Source organism: Ovis canadensis, chromosome 10, assembly GCF_042477335.2.
Source record: "Ovis canadensis isolate MfBH-ARS-UI-01 breed Bighorn chromosome 10, ARS-UI_OviCan_v2, whole genome shotgun sequence".
In the NCBI taxonomy this organism is placed as follows: Eukaryota; Metazoa; Chordata; class Mammalia; order Artiodactyla; family Bovidae; genus Ovis; species Ovis canadensis.
Genome location: NC_091254.1, coordinates 90,959,179 through 90,982,464, shown reverse-complemented (window position 1 = coordinate 90,982,464; position 23,286 = coordinate 90,959,179). Strand labels below are relative to the sequence as shown.

At 47.6% G+C, this 23,286-nt stretch overlaps 1 protein-coding gene across 1 annotated transcript in view; it reads left to right on the top strand.

Moving 5' to 3' along the window:
- Positions 1-18,721, top strand: part of NALCN (sodium leak channel, non-selective) — a 303,444-nt gene extending 284,723 nt beyond the window's left edge. Inside the window, exons 36-44 of the mRNA XM_069601972.1 lie at positions 495-643; positions 1,474-1,567; positions 3,819-3,951; positions 4,624-4,739; positions 6,845-7,002; positions 10,648-10,798; positions 13,308-13,457; positions 15,106-15,223; positions 16,895-18,721. Of these exons, the coding sequence (XP_069458073.1) occupies positions 495-643; positions 1,474-1,567; positions 3,819-3,951; positions 4,624-4,739; positions 6,845-7,002; positions 10,648-10,798; positions 13,308-13,457; positions 15,106-15,223; positions 16,895-17,088 (1,263 nt within the window). The 3' untranslated portion in view covers positions 17,089-18,721. The remainder of the gene's footprint in view (positions 1-494; positions 644-1,473; positions 1,568-3,818; positions 3,952-4,623; positions 4,740-6,844; positions 7,003-10,647; positions 10,799-13,307; positions 13,458-15,105; positions 15,224-16,894) is intronic.
- The last annotated feature ends 4,565 nt before the right edge of the window (positions 18,722-23,286 follow it).

The following is a 23,286-nucleotide window of genomic DNA, read 5'->3' as shown; positions in this document are numbered from 1 at the left end:
AATATACAGAAGGCATCACAGAGAATCAGTGAGCAAGAGAGGAGAAAAATGGGAGGCTAAAAATATTGGGGTGGAACTTTCATTCATTTGGCTGAAGTTTGAGATACAAGTAGAATTTCTCTATGTCAGATGAGTTTAATAATATTCAGATTTAATACCAAATAGCAAGCAACTTCCAAATGTTGTTGTTCAGTCGCCGAGTTGTATCTGACTCTTGGCAACCCCATGGACTGTGGCCCACCAGACCCCTCTCTCAGTGGGATTTCCCAGGCAAGAATACTGCAGTGGGTTTCCTTCTCCAGGGGATCTTCCTGACTTCTTTACCACTGAGCAAGCAATTTTCAAATGATATCCTTATAAATCACTTTTGTGTCAGACTGCTTAAATGGTATGTCCTTCCCAAGATGGCTTATGAATTGATCATTCCCTGTATCTCTCTCTTTCTTTTTCTCTCTTTCCCCACCCCCACCCCTAAATCCTTCCTCTCCATTCAGGTAACACTGAAGATGCTTCTCCTGACAGTGGTCGTCAGCATGTATAAAAGCTTCTTTATCATAGTGGGCATGTTCCTATTGCTGCTGTGTTATGCTTTTGCTGGAGTTGTCTTATTTGGTACTGTGAAATATGGAGAAAACATTAACAGGTTTGTATATATTTATCTTTGTATTCAAATAGTAAACTTTTTTAGTAATGAAATCATGAGTAAATATGTACATGTTTTAAACAAAGATGGGGAAGCAATTATTCGAAAATTAAAACAAAGTAAAATGACCAAATTTTAAATAATGTTTTTCTCATTGAAAACAGTATGCTTACTTTAGAAACTTTAGAAAATTCAGAAATAAAGGAAAACAAAAAGAACCCATAATTCCATCCCCATGCAGAAATAACCACTTCTAATGCCTGGTGAATTTCCAGCAATTTTCTATCCACATACTGCCAGAAGTGATATATTATTTCTTTTAAACAATTTTGAGATAGCTTTGGCTTTTTTTCCTTTTTATAAGACAAGCATTGTAAGTTAGGACCCACAAATGATTATTATACATGAAAAGCATTTTTCAAAGATTGTCTTAAATTTTGTGGAACTGTATCAGAGTATTTCCTAACAGAAAAAAAATCAAATGTATCATGTTGCAGAGACTACTTTTTTGATACATGGTGGTTACATCTTTTTTAGCATAATCCATGTAAAAGAAGGAATCAGTTTTAATTGTCAAAGCTTGCTTTCCCAGTCATTCAAGATGAATGGCAATAAATTGTTGGCACTGTGCTAGGGTTGAGCTATTGAGATAACTCTACTTGGAGGCAAGTATAAATAACAAACAAATGAGAGGCTGTAACCTTCGGAAATGGTAACTTAGCAACCAAATCTGCTCCAAAATCCACCTGTTTTGATGGTGACAACCCTTCCTACTTCATGACAAACCATATCACTCATATTGTTCGTTTGTTTGTTTTTCCTCAAATTAGGCATGCAAACTTTTCTTCAGCTGGCAAAGCTATTACTGTACTGTTCCGAATTGTCACAGGAGAAGATTGGAATAAGATTATGCACGACTGTATGGTAAATGTCTCTTCATCACTAACAATGCCTAGACTTGGAAGCAGATGAAACTCTTTGGTAATGTAATGGCACCATCATTCTTGTAGTGTCAAGACTGTATACAAAACACATATCCTGGCTCTTTAATCCATAAAGCTGCATCCTCTTAAATTCCAGTATATACACATCCAAGAAAGATATCTAGTGAACCCAACTCAAGCTATTGTAGTTCCATTCAACAAATTTGCATCATTTGAGCATTGTTCGATCCCTCCCATCTTTGACATTCTGGCAGTCAAGTTCAAAGAGGAAATCCGATTCTTTGATTTAACTTCTTCAACAGATACTCACGAGGCCCCTGTTTTTGTGCTGGCCCCTGTACTAGGTGCTAGGGCTAGAGCGAGTCCAAGGCATTCTCGAGGAGCTTCTATCAGGGGTTCTGAGCCATACTCTTCCCCAGGTATCCTTGCTTCTAGGGACTAAGTCTTCACCATCCTCAGCTCTCAGTTCAAAGCTCAGTTCCTTCAGGAACCCTGCTCACACTAAGACTGTGGTTCTGTGTTCTCCCGGTGGTCTGTATTTCTTTTTTATTTTTTAATATAAATGTATTTATTTTAATTGGAGGTTAATTACTTTACAGTATTGTATTGGTTTTGCCATACATCAGCCTGAATCCACCACAGGTATACACGTGTTCCCCATCCTGAACCCCCCTCCCTCCTCCCTCCCCGTACCATCCCTCTGGGTCATCTCAGTGCACCAGCCCCATGTATTTCTTCTTGGCTGTGTGTTGCACAACCGTAGTGAGTTATCAGCTTGATTGGTTCATTTCATCTCCCTCTCACCCTCCAGACCAACTGACAAAAGAAATTTCTGCAAACGTGGCAGTTCAGTTCACACAAACCACCCCTGTGTGGTTATTGAGCCCCCGCGGTGCGATTGGTGCAACTGAGGAATTGAATTTTCAATTGTATTTTAACTGTATTGACTTAATGAACATAACTTTGAATTTAGATAGGCCCATGGAGTGGGCTTCCCTGGTGGCTCAGATGGTAAAGAATCTGCCTCTCAATGTGGGAGACCCAAGTTCGATCCCCGGCTCGGGGAGATAGCCTGAAGGAGAAAATGGCAACCCCGTCTAGTATTCTTGCCTGGAGAATCCCTTGGACCGAGGAGCCCTGAGGGCTACAGTCCATGGGGCCACAAAAGAGTCGGGCTTGACTGAGCGACTAGCACTCACTCTCACTGATGTGGAGTTGGCGGCTGCCAGGTGGACTGCAGGACTCTAGACTGTCAGCAACAGGGAGCGGGGCCGGGGGCGGGGGGGGCCTGGGGATAAACCAGGCACAGAGGAGGAGCTCAGGAACTTTGTGTATGAGTGAACAAGACAGAATTTACCAAAGCAAAAATAATACAAGGCAGAATTGATTAAATTCTAGATAAAAAAATAAACAAGCAGACGGCCGTGGAAATGTAGAAGAAAGACCTAGGTCTCTCTGACCGAAAGAAACCTGGAAGTTTCTCAGAGGTGTGTGAGTTTTATTGGGCCAGTGGAGAATGGGCAAGCTTAGGAACATCCCTGGTGGTCCAGTGGTTGAGACTTCGTCTTCCAGTTCAGGAGGTTCAGATTTGATCCCTGGTCGGGGAGCTAAGATCCCACAGGTCGTGAGGCCAAAAACAACCAGAGCATAAAACAGAAGCAATATTGTAACAGATTCAATAAAGACTTTAAAAATGATCGGCATCAAAAAAAAAAAGCTTTTGATAACCTGAAATCTTGTACCATTTAATGACATCTCTTAGTGATGCTCCAAGAATTAGGATTCTGACTTTTTCTTACATAATCTGAATGCGAATTTGCTGTGTAGTGCGAATTTTCCTAAATCTTAAGCCTTTACTGAAGTCAGAGAATTTTTTAAAATGCCTTTTTATCTGACTTTCTGCATTTTGCATCACAACTACTGACTCTTTGGAGCTAGTGGAGGTGGCAGAAAGTGTCTCTTGGGAGAAACAACTTCATTTTTGTTGTGCTTCTCAATTGGCAATGAACTTGGGATTCTGCAAGACCAAAAGCATGCCATAAATGAAATATTCTTTTTTATTTTGACCGCAGATGGTGTACCCAGTGTATGGGGCTCTGAGAGATCACTTTGAAGTTAATTATATTTTATATTGTTAGGAATACATTCACAATTACAGTTAGATAAGGGGAATTTATATTCTCCTCTGTTCTCACCCTGGCCCCTGCCTCTTCCCTGCCATGGCCCCACAGGTCCAGCCCCCCTTTTGTACTCCTGATGAATTTACATACTGGGCAACAGACTGTGGAAATTATGCCGGGGCACTGATGTATTTCTGTTCATTTTATGTCATCATTGCCTACATCATGCTAAATCTGCTTGTAGGTAAGTGATGCTCGTTGAATATTTTTTCAATCTCTTTAAACTCAGGTTGTTAGATAATTATGTACAATTTCCAAGTAATTATCCCGGGTTGCTTGGGGTGGGTGTTTTATGGCATTAATTATAAATTGTTGCCTCTTGGTCCAGAAACTGAAAAGACCTTTGAAAAGCACATAAATGACAGTTGATTGCAATTTCAAGAGTTGTCCTATTTATTATGTCCATTAATTTCAAAAGCTCTTCTCGTGGGTTCAGTTGAACAAATATCAAAAAAGGCTACCTTTGCCGCCTTGAAATATCACAATTATGTTTTCAAAAGATGTACGTTGTCCACCCAGCTGTGGGGCCACCAGAACTCAATCTGACCTTTAAAAAGTGCCCTGGAACTCTCAACGAAGAGTTTGAGCCAGCTGGCGTGAGCAGCTATAGACACAGAATGCATGTTTACGCTCATGACCCTCATGTTTTGGAAAGGCAGGAGCTGGATGAATAGCCTGATCCAAGGGTAAAACATGCCAACTTGGAAACCATACTAAAAGCCCTTTAAAATGTTGGCTTATAATGTAGGTAATAAAATTCATTATTTATAATCGATATTTTACTTTTTGGGAAAAATGACAGATTAGCGTAATTGCCTAACATCCTCATTTTTCTTTTCTTTTTTTTTTTCTTTAGCCATAATTGTGGAGAATTTCTCCCTGTTTTATTCCACTGAGGAGGACCAGCTTTTAAGTTACAATGATCTTCGTCACTTTCAAATCATATGGAACATGGTGGATGATAAAAGAGAGGTGAGAGAATCGATTATTGTCTCATGCCCCACCCCAAAGACACTGACTGCCTTATTGCAAACTTTTCAGTGGTTTTGTGGTTGACAGTTGACGTGCATTGAATTTGGATTGAATGGCCATTGCTGAATTGCAGAAAGCTGTCATTGACAATTTAGAAGGAAGCGCTAGGAGGGGAGAGGGAAGGAAGAGCTCCCCGTCCTGTTCTTTCTGACCATGAGTGTCCTGTCCTGCCAACATTCGGAAGGTCAGCAAGGAGAAGAAACTAAGGAAGCTCTAAAGAGGCCAACCTGGGCTAAGGGCAGGATGGGGTGAGGTTTCACATCACCATAGTGATCTGTAAGGCAGATTCAAACAGCAATTCTGATTAGAAGTGCAAAGGAGTTATTTAAGTGGTTTCTGAAAGTTACCATTTTGGACTTTACCATTTGGATGTTTTCATCATAAATCTTATCCAAGATTTCCTTGAGAGAGTCAGAGCAGCAGCTGCTCTTGCCCCCTCCCCTCCTCTCCCCCATCCCCCTCCTCTCCCCCCTTCTTCCTTCCTCACCTCCTACCCATCCCCCTCCTTCCTCCCCTTCCTCCTCTTCCTCCTTCATCCTCTCAAACCCTCAGGCACAGTTCTAGGCACAAGGGATATGACCGTGAACAAGATGGCAAGGTCCCTCTGCTCACAGAGCCTACAGGGATACAAACTATAAAAAGTGAAACAGTGATGATTGTAAAGATTATTTTTATTTCAAGAAGCGATAAACACTTTGAAGAAGATGTGACATGGTAGAGTGGCTGGCGTTGGCGGCAGATGTTTCAGCAGGGTGGTCGTGAAGGCCTGGCTGAGCAGGTGTTATTTGACTTAACATCTGAGGAACGAGGGAAGTTCAGCCACGGGCAGACTTGGGGGAAGATCTGGAAATGGTTTCTGGGAGAATCGGCTGCGGACTCAGAGGCCAAGGAGCCAGAAGCAGAGAGGATGGGGTTTCTTGGACCAGAGCTGGGGTGTGCAGAACGGCGCACAGCTTTCCCCAGGGCCTGTGCTTTCTCTCCCCTTGGTGCCCCCACCGCCCCAGGCACTGGTCTGAGGGGTTCTTTCCAAGACCTGGCTGTGCAGGTGTCTGGCCCCCTCTATCTCACCTGGATCTGCTGAGCTCTCCATCATTGCCGCATGCAGGGACCTGCCCTCCGTGGACACACACGCAAGTCGGCACACCGCTCACACGTGTGGACGTTAGTAACTGGCAGGAATTCTCTGGCTGCCAGCCTCCCTGCCTCTCTCCCAGTTCCTCCATTCAAAGTCAGAGCCAGGCTGGCACTGCAGGTTTTGTTGCCCCGAAGGGGCTCGGAGTCTGGATCTGCTGGGGGCCAGTCTTCCTGGATGGGATTGCCCTCTTGCTGGAGAGGACCTGGAAAGGAGTGGTCTTTCGGCCAAAGAGCAACTCAGAATCCATAATTAGCCATGCCCAGCATCTGGACTAGGTGAAGAGGACGATCCTGCCCACGTGGGCCCCGTGTCCTCAACTCAGTGCATCACTGTCCTCTCAGCTCACGTGTTAGACAAATAGGGGCACAGGCTGAGTCCCTGCAACAGGCACCAGGGAGAGACCGTAAAACAAAAGGAGGGTGACCTCTGCCCTCCTGGCTCCTGGGCTGCCCCGTGGTGGCGGGGATGTCCCTACCCGCACCCACCCCCCAGAACCAGAGAAGCCCCTGCAGAAGGTCCCAGGAGCCAGCTCTTCATCCCGGTCTCCTCCGGGTGTGCAGACCCACCCTGCCTCCAGAGCCCAGCAGCTTCCTTGTTCTCCTGCTGGTTTATGGCAGCTTTTGAGGACTAGCTGTGGGCTCTTTGACTGTGAAAACAGAACGCCAAGCAAAAATGACAGTGCTCCCCGGCTTCCTCGGTGGCTCAGTGGTAAAGAACCCGCCTGCCAATGCGGGAGATGAGGGTTCGATCCCCTGGAGGTCACGAAGATCCCCTGCAGGAGGAAATGGCAACCCACTCCAGTCTTCTTGCCTGGAGAATCCCATGGACAGAGGAGCCAGGCAGGCTGCTGTCTGTGGGGTCACAAAGAGTCGGACACGACTTAACAACCGTCAACATGCTCTGTTGCCAGGGGGTGATCCCCACCTTCCGCGTGAAGTTCCTGCTGCGGCTGCTGCGGGGCAGGCTGGAGGTGGACCTGGACAAGGACAAGCTTCTGTTCAAGCACATGTGCTACGAGATGGAGCGGCTGCACAACGGCGGTGACGTCACCTTCCACGACGTGCTCAGGTATGGGTCAGGGGACGTTGGGGGGGCCCCTCCCAGCTCTGAGTCTCAGCTGCAGGGGCAATGAGCCCCCTGCCCCTTCGTTAGCAGGAAGGAAGATATCCAGAGGGCTAGGAACCTGCTCAGTTCCCGGGGCCAAGCTGGGGCTACAGTCTGATCAGTCTTCTCACCCGCGGATCCGACCGGAGTTGGCCTGGCCCACGCAGAGACAGCGCCCCTGCTTGGTTGACACACCCCATTTCCAGACATTTCCTGAGGACCCCAGATAGGACAAAAGGGCAGACGGAGGCTCACCCCTTTCTTCTCTCTGAGCGGCTTCTGCATTATTTTCTAGGATTGCTTTAACAAAATCTCACGCTCTGAGCAGTCTAAGCAGTCAAGTGGATTGTCTGGAGGCTGGAAGTGAATTGCAGGAGTCAGCAGAGGGGGTTCTTTCTGAGGCTGGGAGGGAGGATCGGATCCAGGTCTTGCCCAGGGCTGCTGGTGGTTTGCTGGTCATCGCTGGTGCTTCTTGGCCTGTGGAAGCATCACCCTGATCTCTGCCTTCATCTTCACAGGACGTGCTCTGTGTGTGTGTGTGTGTGTGTCTGTGCGTCTGTCCAGGCGTCCCCTTTTGTAAGGACACCAGATCATATCGGATTAAAGACCCACCCTACTCCAGCACAACCTCCTCCTAACTAATTACGTCTGCAGTGCGTGTGTGTGCATGCTCAGTTGCTTCAGTCGTGTCTGACTCTTTAGGACCCCATGGACTGCAGTTCACCAGCTCCTCTGTCCCTGGGATTCTCTAGGAAAGAGTACTAGAGTGGGTTTCCATGCCATCCTCCAGGGGATCTTCCCAACCCAGGGATCAAACCTGGGTCTCCTGCATTGCAGGCAAATTCTTTACTGTCTGAGCCACCAGGGAAGCCCCGTCTGCAGTGACCTGTTCCCAAATAAGATCACACTCTGAGGGCCTGGAGTGAGGACTCCAGCATACCTTTTGTTGAGAGAACACAATTCAACTCAACAGCTTCTTAAATGGGAGTCAGTGGATAAACTTCAGAGGTCCATGGTCTTGGAAAGAGATACAGTTCCATCTTTATTTTCACTAGTCATTGGCTGCAATGCAGCATCTCCTTCAATGATGAACGCAGGCGACAAACCACAGCAGTGTTAACAATACAGTAGCTGTATCTCCGTCACCAGTAGAAATCACAGACATTTTCATGTCCATTACTGCATGTCTGATATCTTAAAATACCTGTTATGCTTCCCAGTTCTGAGATATAGTCATCATTTCACCTCAGCTAGATGTTAACTATTCAATATAATAGTAGAGAAGTTCTTATTTTACTGTATCACCACCTTTTCAAAGAAAATAATCCAAGGACTCAATTTCTGTGTAATCTGTTTCCTGTGTAATGTAGATTTCACAATGCATTCAAAACCTGATGCTAAGAAATGTTGCATCAGCTGCACTACCAAAGGATCCACGCCCCAGAAAAAGTCAAGAAAACCCTCTACCAGCCGTAGCTATGTTCATCGTGTTGCAAATACCCAGCCAATTAAATGCTGGGTATTAGTCACAATTTTCAGGAGCATCCATGCGTACAGAAATACGTTGTAACTGGAATCTGAAAAATGACCAGAACAGAGGAAGGATCTGGGAGAAGTTGTCTCAAGTTATCGATTCTACCTCCCTCTCTTCACTTCTTCTGGGAGCAAGTAAAAAGACAGGACAAGATAAGGCAGAAAACACAGATGAGAGCAACGAGTGCCATCTCTCTCAAAATGTCACCTCATCTTCCTCATAGTGACAGTTTCAGGCTGAAAGTGAGGTGTATAGACACATCACTGTCCCCACTAATTAGCATCCAGCCTCTTTGGATGACATTGTGTGTCTGATCAAATGGACCCAGATGAAGCTGATGGAGGCATCCTTTGCTCCTCCTTATCCTTCTCACCCTGGATGTGATCACAAGTGGTCCACAACGATGAGATTCTTAACAAGGCAAGGGAGAGCGTGTTCTTCCCCAGTGGTGGGAAGAGGCTTAGCGATCGAGAGTAGGCCATGGAACTGATACCAAGCTGAATGGGGAGGGTCCCCTCAGACACCTCCAGGCTGTGATCTGGGCTGTGTAGATGGATGTGAGCTCACAGCTGGGGGCTGTGACTATGCAGGACAGCACCCAACTGCCAGAGGGCACCATGTCCCACTTTGGCTGCAAGCCCCTCAGCCTGGGCACTGCCTCGTTGCCCAGGCACCCCCACGCAGCACGTCGGCTGAGTTGCTGTCAGCAGCCGTTGTCTGGGCCTATTGCGCTAAGGGCTGAATGGGAGTGAACAATGCACCCTGGCTTTGAGCCTATCTGAAATGAATGAAGAAGGGACTTCCCTGGTGGCCCAGTGGCAAGACTCCACTTGCCACTGGGGGGGTGCGGGTTTGGTTCCTGGTTTGGGAACTAGCCCCTCAATGCTGCAATTAAGAGTTTTCATGCCGGGCTTCCTGGTGGCTCAGCTGGTAAAGAATCCGCCTGCAATGCAGGAGACCCCGGTTTGATTCCTGGGTTGGGAAGATCCACTGGAGAGGGGTTAGGCTACCCACTCCGGTATTCTTGGGCTTCCCTGGTGGCTCAGCTGGTAAAGAATCCACCTGCAATGTGGGAGACCTGGGTTCGATCCCTGGGTTGGGAAGATCCCCTGGAGAAGGGAAAGGCTACCCACTCCAGTGTTCTGGCCTGGAGAATTCCACGGACTGTACAGTCCATGGGGTTGCAAAGAGTCGGACCTGACTGACTTTCACTTCACTTCACTTCACTCCATGCTGCAGCTAAGGATCCCACATGCCATGACCAGGATGGAAGATCCCAAGTGCTGTAGCTAAGACCAGGCACGGTCAAATAAGTAAATAAAAATAGATGTTTAAAAAATATAACAAATGAGGAAGATCTAGGGGAACACATGAGATCAACTGAGAGGGAAACGGTGGGGGCCAGGAGAACGGGATATGTGACCCACAGCCAAGCATATTGACCATCACCAAATTTTTCTGTATATAAACATGACTTTTTTTATTAAACTTTTTGTTTTGTATTGAAGTGTAGCCGATTAACAATGTTGTGACAGTTTCAGGTGAACAGCGAAGGGACTCAGGCATATCCATGTGTATCCCTTCTCCCCCAGACTCCCCTTCCATCCCGGCTGCCACATACCATTAGGGAGTTTGGAATGGACAAGTACATAATGCTTTATTTAAAATGGATAACCAGCAAGCAACTACTGTAAGCACAAGGACCATCACCAAATTGACCTGAATGTGAAGAAAGTATAGCAAAAATAGTCTTCCTTCTACAGGGGAAGTTCCAGACTCTTAAGCAGCTGATAATGAAGGTCATAGCCTAGCCTGGATCTTTCGTGTAATGAATGCTGATGGTGTGGTAAGCACCTTGCAGACAGCAGCGCACTTCATCCAGTGGAAAGGGAGGTCCGTGACTCTCCTCGGCTGGTAGATGAGGGTAGAGACAGGGAGGTGACACAATCAGATGGTCAGCGGTGGCGTCCGAAACTTACACGGCTGGAGGGAGTCGCGTCCTCTCTGGCTTCCGTGATGGCCACGAGCCTGGCCCCCAGGGGCATCAGAGCTCACCACTATGCCCCCCTGCCCAGCATGCTCTCCTACCGGTCAGTGGACATCCGCAAGAGTTTGCAGCTGGAAGAGCTGCTGGCCAGGGAGCAGCTGGAGTACACCATCGAGGAGGAGGTGGCCAAGCAGACCATCCGCATGTGGCTGAAGAAGTGCCTGAAGCGCATCCGAGCTGTGAGTGAGCCAGACCCGCGGGCCTTCACCTCCTCCTCTTGGAGGAGGAGGCAGCGGGGAGGGAGAAGGAAGGGGAGGCCAAAGAAGGGGAGGAGGGGGCACGGAGGGGTTGGGGGAGGAGGAGGAAGAAGGGGAGGAGGGGCCAGGGGAGGAGGGGGAGGATTCAAAGGAAAGAACTTTGGAAAGAGGAGGGGAGAAGGGAGGAGGAGGGCTTGGGAGGGGAGGAGGGGGAGGGGAGGAGGGGGAGGGGAGGAGGGGGAGGGGAGGAGGGGAGGATTCAAAGGAAAGAACTTTGGAAAGAGGAGGGGGGAAGGGAGGAGGAGGGCTTGGGAGGGGAGGAGGGGGAGGGGAGGAGGGGGAGGATTCAAAGGAAAGAACTTTGGAAAGAGGAGGGGGAGGGGAGGAGGAAGGGGAGGGAAGGAGGAGGGGGAGGGGAGGAGGAGGGGAGGAAGGAGGCAGAGTGTCCAAAGGAAAGGGCTCCCACAGTACCTGGATTGGATCCTTCTGTGATCACCTTATGGACCTTCAACCAGGTCACCCAGATCCAGTCACAGTGATTCAAACCCTAATTCTGGCCCAGAGTCAGCCATCCCCTCTTGAGCAGAGTCCGAAAGAAGTTTCCATTGAATCCCATCTTTATAACACAGGATGAATGTTTAAAAAGCAGTTTATGGATATTAAAATATTTACGATCGCCTTTTACAAAACACAGGTGTTTACAATGCCGACAATCTCTACGTGTTTGAATGGCAATTGGATTGACAAAGCTACTTTTAAATTGCCCCTACAAAGCCCAATGTATCATTGACAGTGTTTGATCTTTAGTTAAAGACCACCTCTCCCCAAAAGTTATGATCTGCTTCCTGAGCTATAAGCGTTAAGATTCTCTAATTCATAAATCAATGAATGTGTACTGTGTTGACTGTGTTTGCAGTCAGCTCTTCTATTTGGTCATGACTTTTATGAATGGTTTTGACCTATGCTTGGAAAGGGCAACCCACTCTAGTACTCTTGCCTGGAAAATCCCATGGATGAAGGAGCCTGGCAGGCTGCAGTCCATGGGGTCGCAAAGAGTCAGACACGACTGAGTGACTTCACTTTCACTTTCACACACAGGGGGTGGAAAAAATCAAATGAATCAGTTAACGTTTATACAGAACAAAATTTTTATCTTGTTTCTAAGAACATCAACTGCAAAGCCTATCTATTGGAGCAGAAAAGGTCCCCAGAGAAATGGACCAGTCCAGCCTCGTATAGCAAGGCAGCTGTGAGAGATGCCCCCCCGCCACTAAGTCCACTCAGTTTTCCCCACCCCACGCCCCATCAGCCCTGCTAGGTCAGGGATCACGTCTGTCCCCTACAGACCCTGTGCATTGCTGACCATGGGCATTGCTGACTCTCTCCCAGACCGTCCTGGCCTCAATGTGTGCCAGGACAGGTTGGCCCACTGCAACCAGAGCAACTAGAACACAGCAAGGGTTTCTCTCAACCACCCAGGTGTCCTGCTTCTTACAGCTTAGAGGCAAGGAGTGAGCTACTTGGCTTAGTGAGCATAAGATAAGAAAAAAAGGGGAAAAAAATAGAAACTCATGTTAATGATCTAAAAATCCTCTTATACTGTATAATATAGGGAACTGTATTCAATATTGTGTAATGACCTATAAGGGGAAAATACCTGAAAAAGAGAGAGAGAGTGTGTGTGTGTGTGTGTATGCTGCTACATGCTAAATCGCTTCAGTTGTGTCCAACTCTTTGTGACCCGACGGACTGTAGCCCTCCAGGCTCCTGTGTCCTTGGGATTTCCCAGGCAAGAATACTGGAGTGGGTTGCCGTTTTCTCCTCTAGGGGATTTTCCTGACCCAAGAATCAAACCCACCTCTCCCGAATTGCAGGCAGATTCTTTACCATCTGAGCCACCAGGGATATGGCTGGGCTGTACACCTGAAACTTAGATGATATTATAAATTGACTGTATTTCAATTTAAAATTGTTTAAAAGGAAGGAAAAACAATACTGTTTAAAATAAAACTTACACGGTAGTATCAGTGAACATAAGGATCGTTATGCAATGAACATTCCAAGCTCTCCTCTAAAGCTGTCTGATACCCATCAGGGAAAAACCCTTATTTGGAAGCTCTTAAGTGGTCACCGAGCTTCCCTGGTGGATCAGATGGTAAAGCGTCTGCCTGCAATGCACGAGACCCGGGTTCGATCCCTGGATCCAGAAGATCCCCTGGAGAAGGAAATGGCAACCCATTCCAGTACTCTTGCCTGGAAAATGCCATGGATGGAGGAGCCTGGTAGGCTACAGCCCATGGGGTCGCAAAGAGTCGGACACGACAGAGCGGCTTCCCTTTCTTTCTTTCCTTCTTTCTATTTTTTTTTTTTAAGTGGTCACCCGGCAGGCAGGTCCTTTGGAGAGAGGAAAAGAGAGGAATATTTGAATGGTGGGGGCAGGGGATGTTGGGCTGACTTTCCCGTTCCTGAAAGAAGGACCCTGTCTCCATAGAAACAGCAACAGTCCTGCAGCATTATCATCAGCCTGAAGCAGAGCCAACAGCAGGAGCTGAAGCGGATCCTCAACCCGCCCAGCATCGAGACCACGCAGCCCAGCGAAGACCTGAAGACCAACAGTCAGGACAACAGTGTGCAACCCGAGGTATGGGCAGGGGGTGTCTGTCACCCATGGATGCTCACAAAACAGGAGCTGGTGCCGTTCACATAGTCGTTTCGCACCAGTGATGCTATTTCTAAACAGGAAGTTAAGTTGATAAAAAACAACTGCAACATGTTGACCCAGTTTATGTTTGTGTCCTTGTCATCCCTGAATTTGTGTAACTTATTTCAAAAGATTCTGATTTGTATGGATACAAAAAAAAACACACAGGAACGCTCTAAATTTAATAATCCTGTGGATATCTGTCTAAAGAGTTAATATCGCGTCTGTAAGGGTTTGAGTCCAGCCATGGACTCCTCCTGTGACTTAGGAGAATATGGTTTGCCTAGTTCTGCCCTCAAAGTTTTCTCCTCACCGAGTCCCAGAAACTTGCAGTCAAGTGAGCAAAAGGTTTGCAGTTGGCCTTCAGCCTCCTTAAACAGGCTCATCAAGGATTAGTCCTCCTTTTGTGGGGCATCAGAAGAGCATATGGAAATCGGGGAGGCTTAGCTTAAGGACCTTCTGTGTACTGGGGCTCAGCCTAGCTTCATTTCCAGCCTCCATCTGCACATCCATAAAACAGCTCAGCGTCACTGGCCTCCTGGAGGGCGTGTGAGTGAGAAGCAACTGGCAGGAGGCCCGGGCCTTGTGAGGCTTTCGATGTGAATCAAGAGGAGCTGGCCGAGCGTTCTGATGTGTAGTGACACAGTCAGGGCCGGCGACAGACGCTGAAGCCTGGGGCTCCGTGGCTGAGCAGGACCCGCCGCCGGTCCTCTTGCGCCACAGCCCTGTTTTGGGTGGGTTCACGTGTCATTGACAACCCCTGACCTCCAGCCAGTAGGCATCATGGGTCACTGAGACTTGGGCTAGGATGGTCAACACAGGGGACAACGCGGCGTGTCTACAATGGCCCTGCCACCTGTCTGCCCTGAGGGCGGCCAGCAGTGTGGGGCTGGCAAAGCAGGGAGGTGATGCTGGCCGAGCACTCTGGTTTGGGGTTAAAAAAACTCAAGAGGGGTCACGGAGGAGAGGTGAGGACCACAGTACTGATAGGGAAGGAAAAGATGCTAGTAAAGCAGAGGCTGGGTGAGATGCATGGAGGAGATCCAAGCACTTCCTCTTGACCTCAGTCTTAGTTGATGGAAGTCTCGTTCTCCTCCGGGGCTCATCCCAGAGCTTCGTCTGCTGAGGATTCATCTGGAAGCTCTAGGCGCTGACCCTCAGGTTGGCAAGCGTGTGCTGCCCCCAAAGCAGGCTGTCTCCGCTACCCCCGCTTCTTCCTGGAAGCCCTTCCCTGCCGTTCTCGTGCATGGCGGTGCCCCCAGGAGTGGGGGGCACGGGGCTGCGAACATGGAGGAATCCAGGAAGGACGCCCAAGAAAAGGGGCCACCTGGAAAGTCAGGCTTTTCACCCTCACAGTGTGCGGTGGTGACTTTGTCAAATTTTCCTTGACTCTTTTGCCCGTGTTCACCCTTCCAGTCCTCCTAGCGGACACGATGGGTCCACAGTTTTTCCCCACTTGACTTTCCCGTGGGGCTTTCTTCCTTTCTTAAACTGAAATGAGGGGCCAGCCCAGCGCACAGAGGAGGGTGGAGGAGAGCACGTGGGGAGAGATAACCGCCTGACTCTCCGCCCACCCCCATCCCTACAGTCGAGCAGCCAGCAGCAACTCCTGAGCCCCACCCTCTCGGACCGGGGAGGGGGTCGCCAGGACGCGGCCGAGGCCGGGAAGCCCCAGAGGAAGTTCGGGCAGTGGCGCCTGCCCTCCGGTACGTACAGCAAGTCCTTTCTCCAGCGATTGGCTCGTCTGAAAGGTTGTTGTTCAGTCACTCAGTCGTGTCTGACTCTTTGCGACCCCATGGACTGCAGCATGCCAAGCTTCCCTGTCCTTCACCGTCTCCTGGACTTGCTCAAACTCACGTCCATTGAGTCGGTGATGCCATCCAACCATCTCTTCCTCTGTCGTCCCCTTTTCCTCATGCCCTCAGACTTTCCCAGCATTGGGGTCTGAAGGGTATCAGTGCTGTTTGGGTGTTTGGGGTCTTGAATTTCAAAGTTCAGGTCCACATCTAAAGTTATTTACAGCGACTTCCCTGGTGGTCCAGTGGCTAGGATTTCAAGTTTCATTGTAGGGGGCCCGGGTTCTATCCCTAGTCTGAAAGTAAGATCCCAGAAGGTCATGTGGTGTGGCCAAAAGCAACAAAAAAGAATAAATAGATAGTGAAATGATGAAAAATATACTTCCCTCATCAGAAACATTTTCCTCAAAATGGCTTCTCTAAGTAGAACAATGTTAGCCCTTGTTTTCAGCTAATAGAGAAGGCAGCTCCTATTTTTTTTTTTAAGTTTATTCATTTATTTATTAAGCTGAGATGAGTCTTCCTTGCAGTGCATAAACTCTCTAGTTGTGGCACATGGGCTTAGCTGCCCTGTGGCCTATGGGATCTTATCTCCCAGGTCAGGGATCGAGTCCTCATCTCCTGCATTGGGAGGCAGATTCTTAACCACTGGACCACCCAGGAAGTCTCAGCAGCCCCTATTAACAAAGACATTATAAGCACAACATAGAGAGATCGAGAGATTATCACCACAGGCTTGCAGTGCACATTCCAGGCATCCTCTAACTTAGGTAACATTCGTTACTCTGAGAGGGAGTAGGTGGGTCCACTCAGAAAATGACAAAGGATTCTCAGAGAAGGAGCAACAAAACCTATTGAGTGCAGTAGAATATGTTTCAGTACTTTCTATACACCAATCACTATCCTAACTGCCTTCCATCTGCTCCTTCATTTGATCCTCACAACCCTATTATTTTCCACATTTTACTGATTCAGTGAGAGAGTTTTCTTCTAGAGCGGCATAGAAAACCAGGATAATCCCATTCAGGGCACACAGAGTGAGAAGGAGAGCAGTGATCTTCCCAGTTCAGTGCGTTCTCTGTGGATAACTGAGCCCACAGGGACGTGGAGGCTTCTTACATTTGTCCAATGCCTCTTAACAGCAGAGAGGGAAGTCTTTCTTCCTGTTGTTGTTTAGTTGTTAAATCACATCCGACTCTTGGCGACCCCATGGACTGTAGCCTGCCAGGCTCCTCTGGTCCTTGGGATCCTCCAGGCAAGAATACTGGAGTGGGTTGCCATGCCCTCCTCCAGGGGATCTTCCCCACCCAGGGATGGAACCCACATCTCTTATGTCTCCTGCATTGGCAGACGGGTTCTCTGCCACTAGCACTGCCTGGGAAGCCCCCATTATGAATATGCAGGATCCAGTGCTTGGAAAGGTTTCATACGTGACATCTGTGGATGGGACTTGCTCGTGGAAGGCATGACTGATGGGACCATCAGGGTGTTTCAGGAATAGCTCGCGATGGGGCCGAGGTTGGGAGCAGGGGGATGGGGAGCCACGCCATGGTGCTCACAGGGCTTTTTTTGATTCCGCAGCACCAAAACCAATAAGCCACTCAGTGTCTTCGGTCAACTTACGATTTGGAGGGCGGACCACAATGAAATCTGTCGTGTGCAAAATGAACCCCATGACGGACACCGCTTCCTGTGGCTCTGAGGTTAAGAAGTGGTGGACCCGGCAGCTGACCGTGGAGAGTGATGAAAGCGGAGATGACCTTCTGGACATTTAGGTGGAAACCAGTGTGGATGAAAGTCCACTGGCCAGAACTGACTTCTGATGTGTGCTTTCATTGTCCAGTGAGCCATCTGTAATTGATGTATAATTTAAGTCCAACTTGTAACAAGGTTTTTTAGAACTGATTTCTGGATCCTGCCATGGGAAGGCATAAAATTGGGTCCATCAAAGCTGTATTTGTGATGAATTATTGCCACAATTTCAGGAGAATCAGCACGATGACTGTATCCATAATATTAGACACTATACTAACGCCAGATGTAGATCATTCACAATTCCACATTATCTATGTAAACTAAGGTATATATTCATGTATCCTCTCATGCATTATTACCACCCCCTGAAAGAGTGCTTAGCCCAAAGTAGCTGATATTTATGGTGCAAGAGGTATAGTTTTTAGTTTGTGTTTTTCCCACTTCTTCAAGAAATACTTTTCTTGGGAGAATTTATTATTTATGATTGATCTGCAAAGGTCAGCACCGAGTTCATGCTAAAACAATAGTAGTTTTACAAACTACAGATTCTGAATTTTAAAAAGTCTGCTCTTTTTCTCATGTTATTTTTTAAAATCTGCACAAGCTATTTAGAGATCCGAACAAGTCAGTGTCTGTCCCCAGTCACTCAGTGGAACTGTAGCCTGCTCCCAAGAGAACTCCATGTACAGGTTTCAAGCAAAGAATTGGCCTGAAGAGCTGACTGGTTTAAAACAAACCTGTACATAGATCAGGGGGAGCATGGGTACATGACGATATTGAGTTTCTTTAAAAGCCCTTTAATCTCAGTTTAGAAAAAAAAAGTAAAACTACATGATTCCGCTTAATTTAAAAATCTTCACACGTGTGATGTTATCATTGGCTTCATTTCTTACCCACGGTTGGTCCCTTTGGCCATAAATCAGCAAAGACATTATACCTTGGCCGCAACACACCATTGCCGTGTTCAATTCAAAATGATGGCCTTGCTGAAACTTCCTTGGTGGTCCGATGGTTAAGGATCTGCCTTGCAATGCAAGGGATGTGGGTTTGATCCCTGGGAATCTAAGATCCCACAAGCTTATGCATTGCAACTAAGACCCGATGCTGCCAAGTTAAAAAAGAAAAAATTTCTTAGTGATGCCCTTGCTACCAGATTCTCCTGTAGAAATAATGGTACTCTCCAAAATCTGGCTTTCAGCTCACAGCTTAGGTATCTGACAATTCAGCTGTATTTGTTTCACACATCAGTGGTCCACATCCTCTGGATGGAACCTTGGTTCTCTCACGTTGTGTCAGCCAAGTTGAGGTGCACTGGGGCCTCTGACTACACTATTTGTGATTGGAGATTTGCTGTTTAGATGACTTCAGTAGAGTGATGATCTCAGAATCCTTTGACCACCACCCCAGTCCCCAGGTTCTGTGTGACCTCTTTCTGTTTCTCTCTAACATTCTTAAACTAGCCAAATATCACATTCCCTCTCTATAACAAATGTGCCACAGTGGCAACGGTCCATACCGCGCTTATGTGATTAATAGTGACGAGATAATGGACAGTTAAAGTCAGTGCAGCCAAAAGCATTTTATTTCATTTTTATGTTCACTTGGAGTTTCCTTTTTGTACATAAGAAAATAAATATTGGATTTGTAAAAGAATTTACTCCGAGTTGATGATCATTTCTAAACCTTTTTCCTGTGTGTGGGCTTGCAGGGAGGGTAGGAGGGGGGCTTGGAGGTGGGGCCACCAAGGAGCTGGCATTTTGCAAATTCTGAATATTCTGTTGATAATTAGTTGGCAAAAGCACTGTCCCTGGTATTCATTTCAGCTGAGTCCCTAAGCCAGAATGTTCCTTTCGCGTTAGTGCTTGTAAGGCTGAACGAACACCCTGTACCTTCCAGATTCACAACAGAGCAGAAAAGGAACTCAGGCGGCCAGGGCACGGGTCTGTACTAGCGTTGCAGGCAAACAATGTGTTTCTCCTCTTGGCTCATTACGCTTGAGTGATACAGCCTCATCGTCCAAAACGGCTGAGCCTTTCCTAAAATGTTTGTAACTGATGCTCAGCAGAACATCATTGTTGTTCATTCTGCAGCGAGGGCAGAATAGCAATGCACTTAAAGCTATAGCACCCTCCATTTGCAGTGATGGGAAATAGCTACATGACCCCCATGGAACTCAGGGCCAGCCTCTTCCTGAAGCCAGCAGAGTGGACAGTAAGCCCAGAAGATAACACGCCCCATCCTTTGAGATTTTTCATCAACTTATAAACAGGCCGGTTATGCAGATGGGAGAACTTGGACCACGGCGTCCCCTGGTCCTGAGGGAGGCCAGGCACTGACACTAATCCTGCCGTCATGCCACCCACTGCCTTTAATTAAGGGAAGCTGTGGGTTCTAGGGGCCTCAGAAAGCGTCAGGGATAAAATGCTTGATGCAGGGCTCCCAGGGGGCCAGACTACCCATGCATCGCACATGTGGTGATTCAGGGGACTCGGAAGGAGGACGGAGAGAACGGCCAGAATGAGGCTATTCACTCTAATCTCAGTGGCGGGTCAACCGCAACAGCCGTCAGCGGGGACTGGCCGTCTGTGCCCAGCTCATGCCAAATAGGATCGGGCACACAGAAGAAAAACTAGACGCTAAAGCCTTAAGAAAAAGCCGTTTCTAGACCAGCTGAATATGTTTCGTCTCTCTGTAGGAAGCGGCACACAGCACACTCAGGTGCTTCTCACTATGCTGCCACCAATGGCACCCTTCCTCAAAGCCCTTCGAAGGATCCCCAAGTGTTAAGCTGGCAAAGTAAGGCAGCCCTAGTTGAAATTCAGGTGAAGATGAGAACCCCACTCACGTGGCCCCATCTCTCCCTTGTTACCGACTGAATAGTGTCATCCCTCCGCCCACTCCCCCCCCCCAAAAAATGATGTGTTAGAATTCTAGCTCCTGGTCCCTGCGGATGTGACCTTTGGGAACAGGGTCTTTACAGATACAAGGAGTTAATTTATGGTGAGGTCATTCCAGAGTAGAGTGGGCCCTTAATCCAAAATGACTGGTGTCCTTATAAGAAGACAAGAGAGAGCTTACTTTAAAAGTAAGGAAATTCTGCACGGATGAACCTTGAGGACATTATACTAAGTGAAATAAGCCTGCCACATAAAGACAAATACTGTATGATTCCATTTATAAGAGGGATCAAGAGTAGTGAAATTCATAGTAACAGTAGAATGACGGTTGCCCGGGGCTGGGGGAAGGGGACTTGCCATTCAATGGATATAATTTCAGTTTTGCATAATAATGTGAGATTGGTTGCGCAATAGTGTGAATGTACGTGACGCTGCTGAACTGTACCCTTGAAATGATTAAAACGGTCAATTTTGTTATATGCACTTTATCAAGATGAAACATTCTTCTCATTTTAATATACGCTGCACCGTCTTATCCTAAAACCTAGGAGCCAAATTGAAATAGCAAAACAGTTCCAAAGCCACACTTAAATTATGCTTCCACACCTGCTTGCTTTCTGTATTTGACCAGTATATCTGGTTTAAATTGAATAGTCTATTCTTTTCCCCAGTACTGTGTGTCACTCATTCAAAATTTAAAATCTTCCTGTACTATGCTGACTAAATGTTCCAGTCCCATTTGAACATTAGAGGGTTTGTTTTTTGTTTTTTTTTTTTTAAAGCATTGCTTATTTTATTTGTGTTATGGCTTTACATGTGGCTATTAACCACATAAACAATACCGTATAAAACTATCAAAATAACTCAATTGGAGATGTCATTAGAGAATGGCAGATTCAGGACTAGACTGACAGATTTAAATGGTTTAAACACATTTTAAAACCTTTCTGAAAAACTTTGCCAATACATTGAAGGTCCCACTAATTAGGTGGAAATGATTTTTTTCATGACTTTTTTGGTTATCCGCACAGGAAGCAAAGTATATTCCGCAGAATTCTTGGGACACAGCTTGGTAAAAAATAGCTGCCAGAAATACCAGGAAGAGTTGTCGCTCATCTCTCGTGAGCACAGTCTCCAAAAGCTGCATGAGGGCGTCTCATCACCATCATCTGGATTAGTGTGTTTGCTTGTTGTCAAGGCGCTCATCCTGATTCATGAGGCTACGTCAAAGGACTTGAGAAGTCACACGCCACAGGCACAGGCTGGACCTCCTGGGTCCTCACTGGTCCCAGGAGCATCAGGACAGTTGTCTCGGGGTATATCAGACTCCAGGCACTGTCTTCTTTATCAGCGTCTGCATTTCATTTTGGGAACAGCAAGGAGGGCCCCTACCCCGGGGAACACGGAAAGCACACAACAAAGCTAAGAAACACTAGGCTGGTGACCCCAGGGGTGGTACCACAGAGAACTCAGCTCTCTCCTCTGGTTCCAGGGACACTCAGCAGCGGCCCCCTGCCCACCCCCAACCCTCCACCCCCCACCAGGCACGGAGGAGAGAAAGGCCTCCTTCTGCTCCTGTCAGAGCCAAGAGTCAAGGGTCAGGAAGGAGACTGGGCTCTCCTGATGCCTCGGGTGGGGCCCACAGACTCCCTGAAACATCCCCAGGACTTCATCGGGCTTGTCTCACAAGTTCTTTCTTCCTGAGCCCTGTGCAGGGCTCCAAACCATCTGCTCCAGAGCCTGCCTTTGCTCCACCACACTCTCACCCCAGCGAACACTGCATCTCTGTGTTCTACCAACTCAACTGCAAAGCCAAACTCATGAAAGTGAAAGTGTCCGTCCATCAGCTGTGTCCGACTCTTTGCGACCCCATGGACTGCAGCCCAGTGTCAGGCTCCTCTGTCCCTGGGATTCTCCAGGCAAGAATACGGGAGTGGGTTGCCATTTCCTTCTCCAGGGGATCTTTTCGACCGAGGGATCGAACCCGAGCCTCCCGCGCTGCAGGCAGATTCCTTACCATCTCAGCCACCAGAGAAGCCCCAGTGAATAATTTCAAATCAGGTGTCCTTTCCGATCCACTGACTCCTTTTGCAGGGCAGTGAAAAGGGGCCCTTGCTCTGGGCCAGGTCAAGAGATAATTGGGAATTCTGCAAAGCCCTAATGAGCACAGCCGGAAGGTCCTGGCTGTGTTCTCACTTCCAACAGCCACCTCGTGCCGACATGTCACATTGCCAGCCTTGAATGTCCCAGCCAGGAGCCTCCCAGCCCAGGCAGGGTCCCCACGCCTCTCCGCAGTTGCCTCACACCCTGGGCTAACTGCTAATTAGATGCCTCATTTCTTGGCCCGGGTACAGGTTTGAGCCATCTGGTTATTGATCACATCCTTCAGAACATATTGGATTTTAAGGAATTCAGCCACAAAAGCCAGTAATGTTGCAGGTGGCTCATTGAGAAGGTTTCTCCAGGGTAAGCTTGAGAATATACGGTATATGGTGACCAACAAGCTACAGAAATATTGGCTGCAGAGTTCATAGATTTCATCAGGACAAAGCAACATAAAATGAAGCTCAGAATTTCTACACGAAGGCCTTTTCCTCTATTCTTGGTATTGCAGAAAAGAAAAATGTATGACATGGGCCAACTAATTACACCATTACTGAAACTACTACCCAAGCACTATAGTTACCATGGACCACTGTGCAGGTAACCTGGAACCTACTTCTCCAGTGTTGATAATGAATCTGAATCTTCCATGAGACCAGACGGGCAAGGCTGGTTGACCTGTCCATCTTTGTAGCTCTAGCATCTCTAAAGAGCCTATTGGCACATGTGTGGTTCTTCCATTCCAAAAAATGGAATTGCTTTGGAAATTTTGTAAGTGAAATTGAAGTCGCTCAGTCATGACCGACTCTTTGCAATCCCGTGGACTGTAGCCCACCAGGCTCCTCTGTCCATGGGATTCTCCAGGCAAGAATAATGGAGTGGGTTGCCATTTAGTTCAGTTCAGCTCAGTTGCTCAATAGTGTCCTACTCTTTGCAACCCCATAAATCGCAGCACGCCAGGCCTCCCTGTCCCTCACCAACTCCTGGAGTTTACTCAGACTCATGTCCATCGAGTCAGTGATGCCATCCAGCCATCTCATCCTCTGTCGTCCCCTTCTCCTCCTGCCCCCAATCCCTCCCAGCATCAGAGTCAACTCTTTTCCAATGAGTCAACTCTTCGCATGAGGTGGCCAAAGTATTGGAGTTTCAACTTTAGCATCATTCCTTCCAAAGAAATCCCAGGGCTGATCTCCTTCAGAATGGACTGCTTGGATCTCC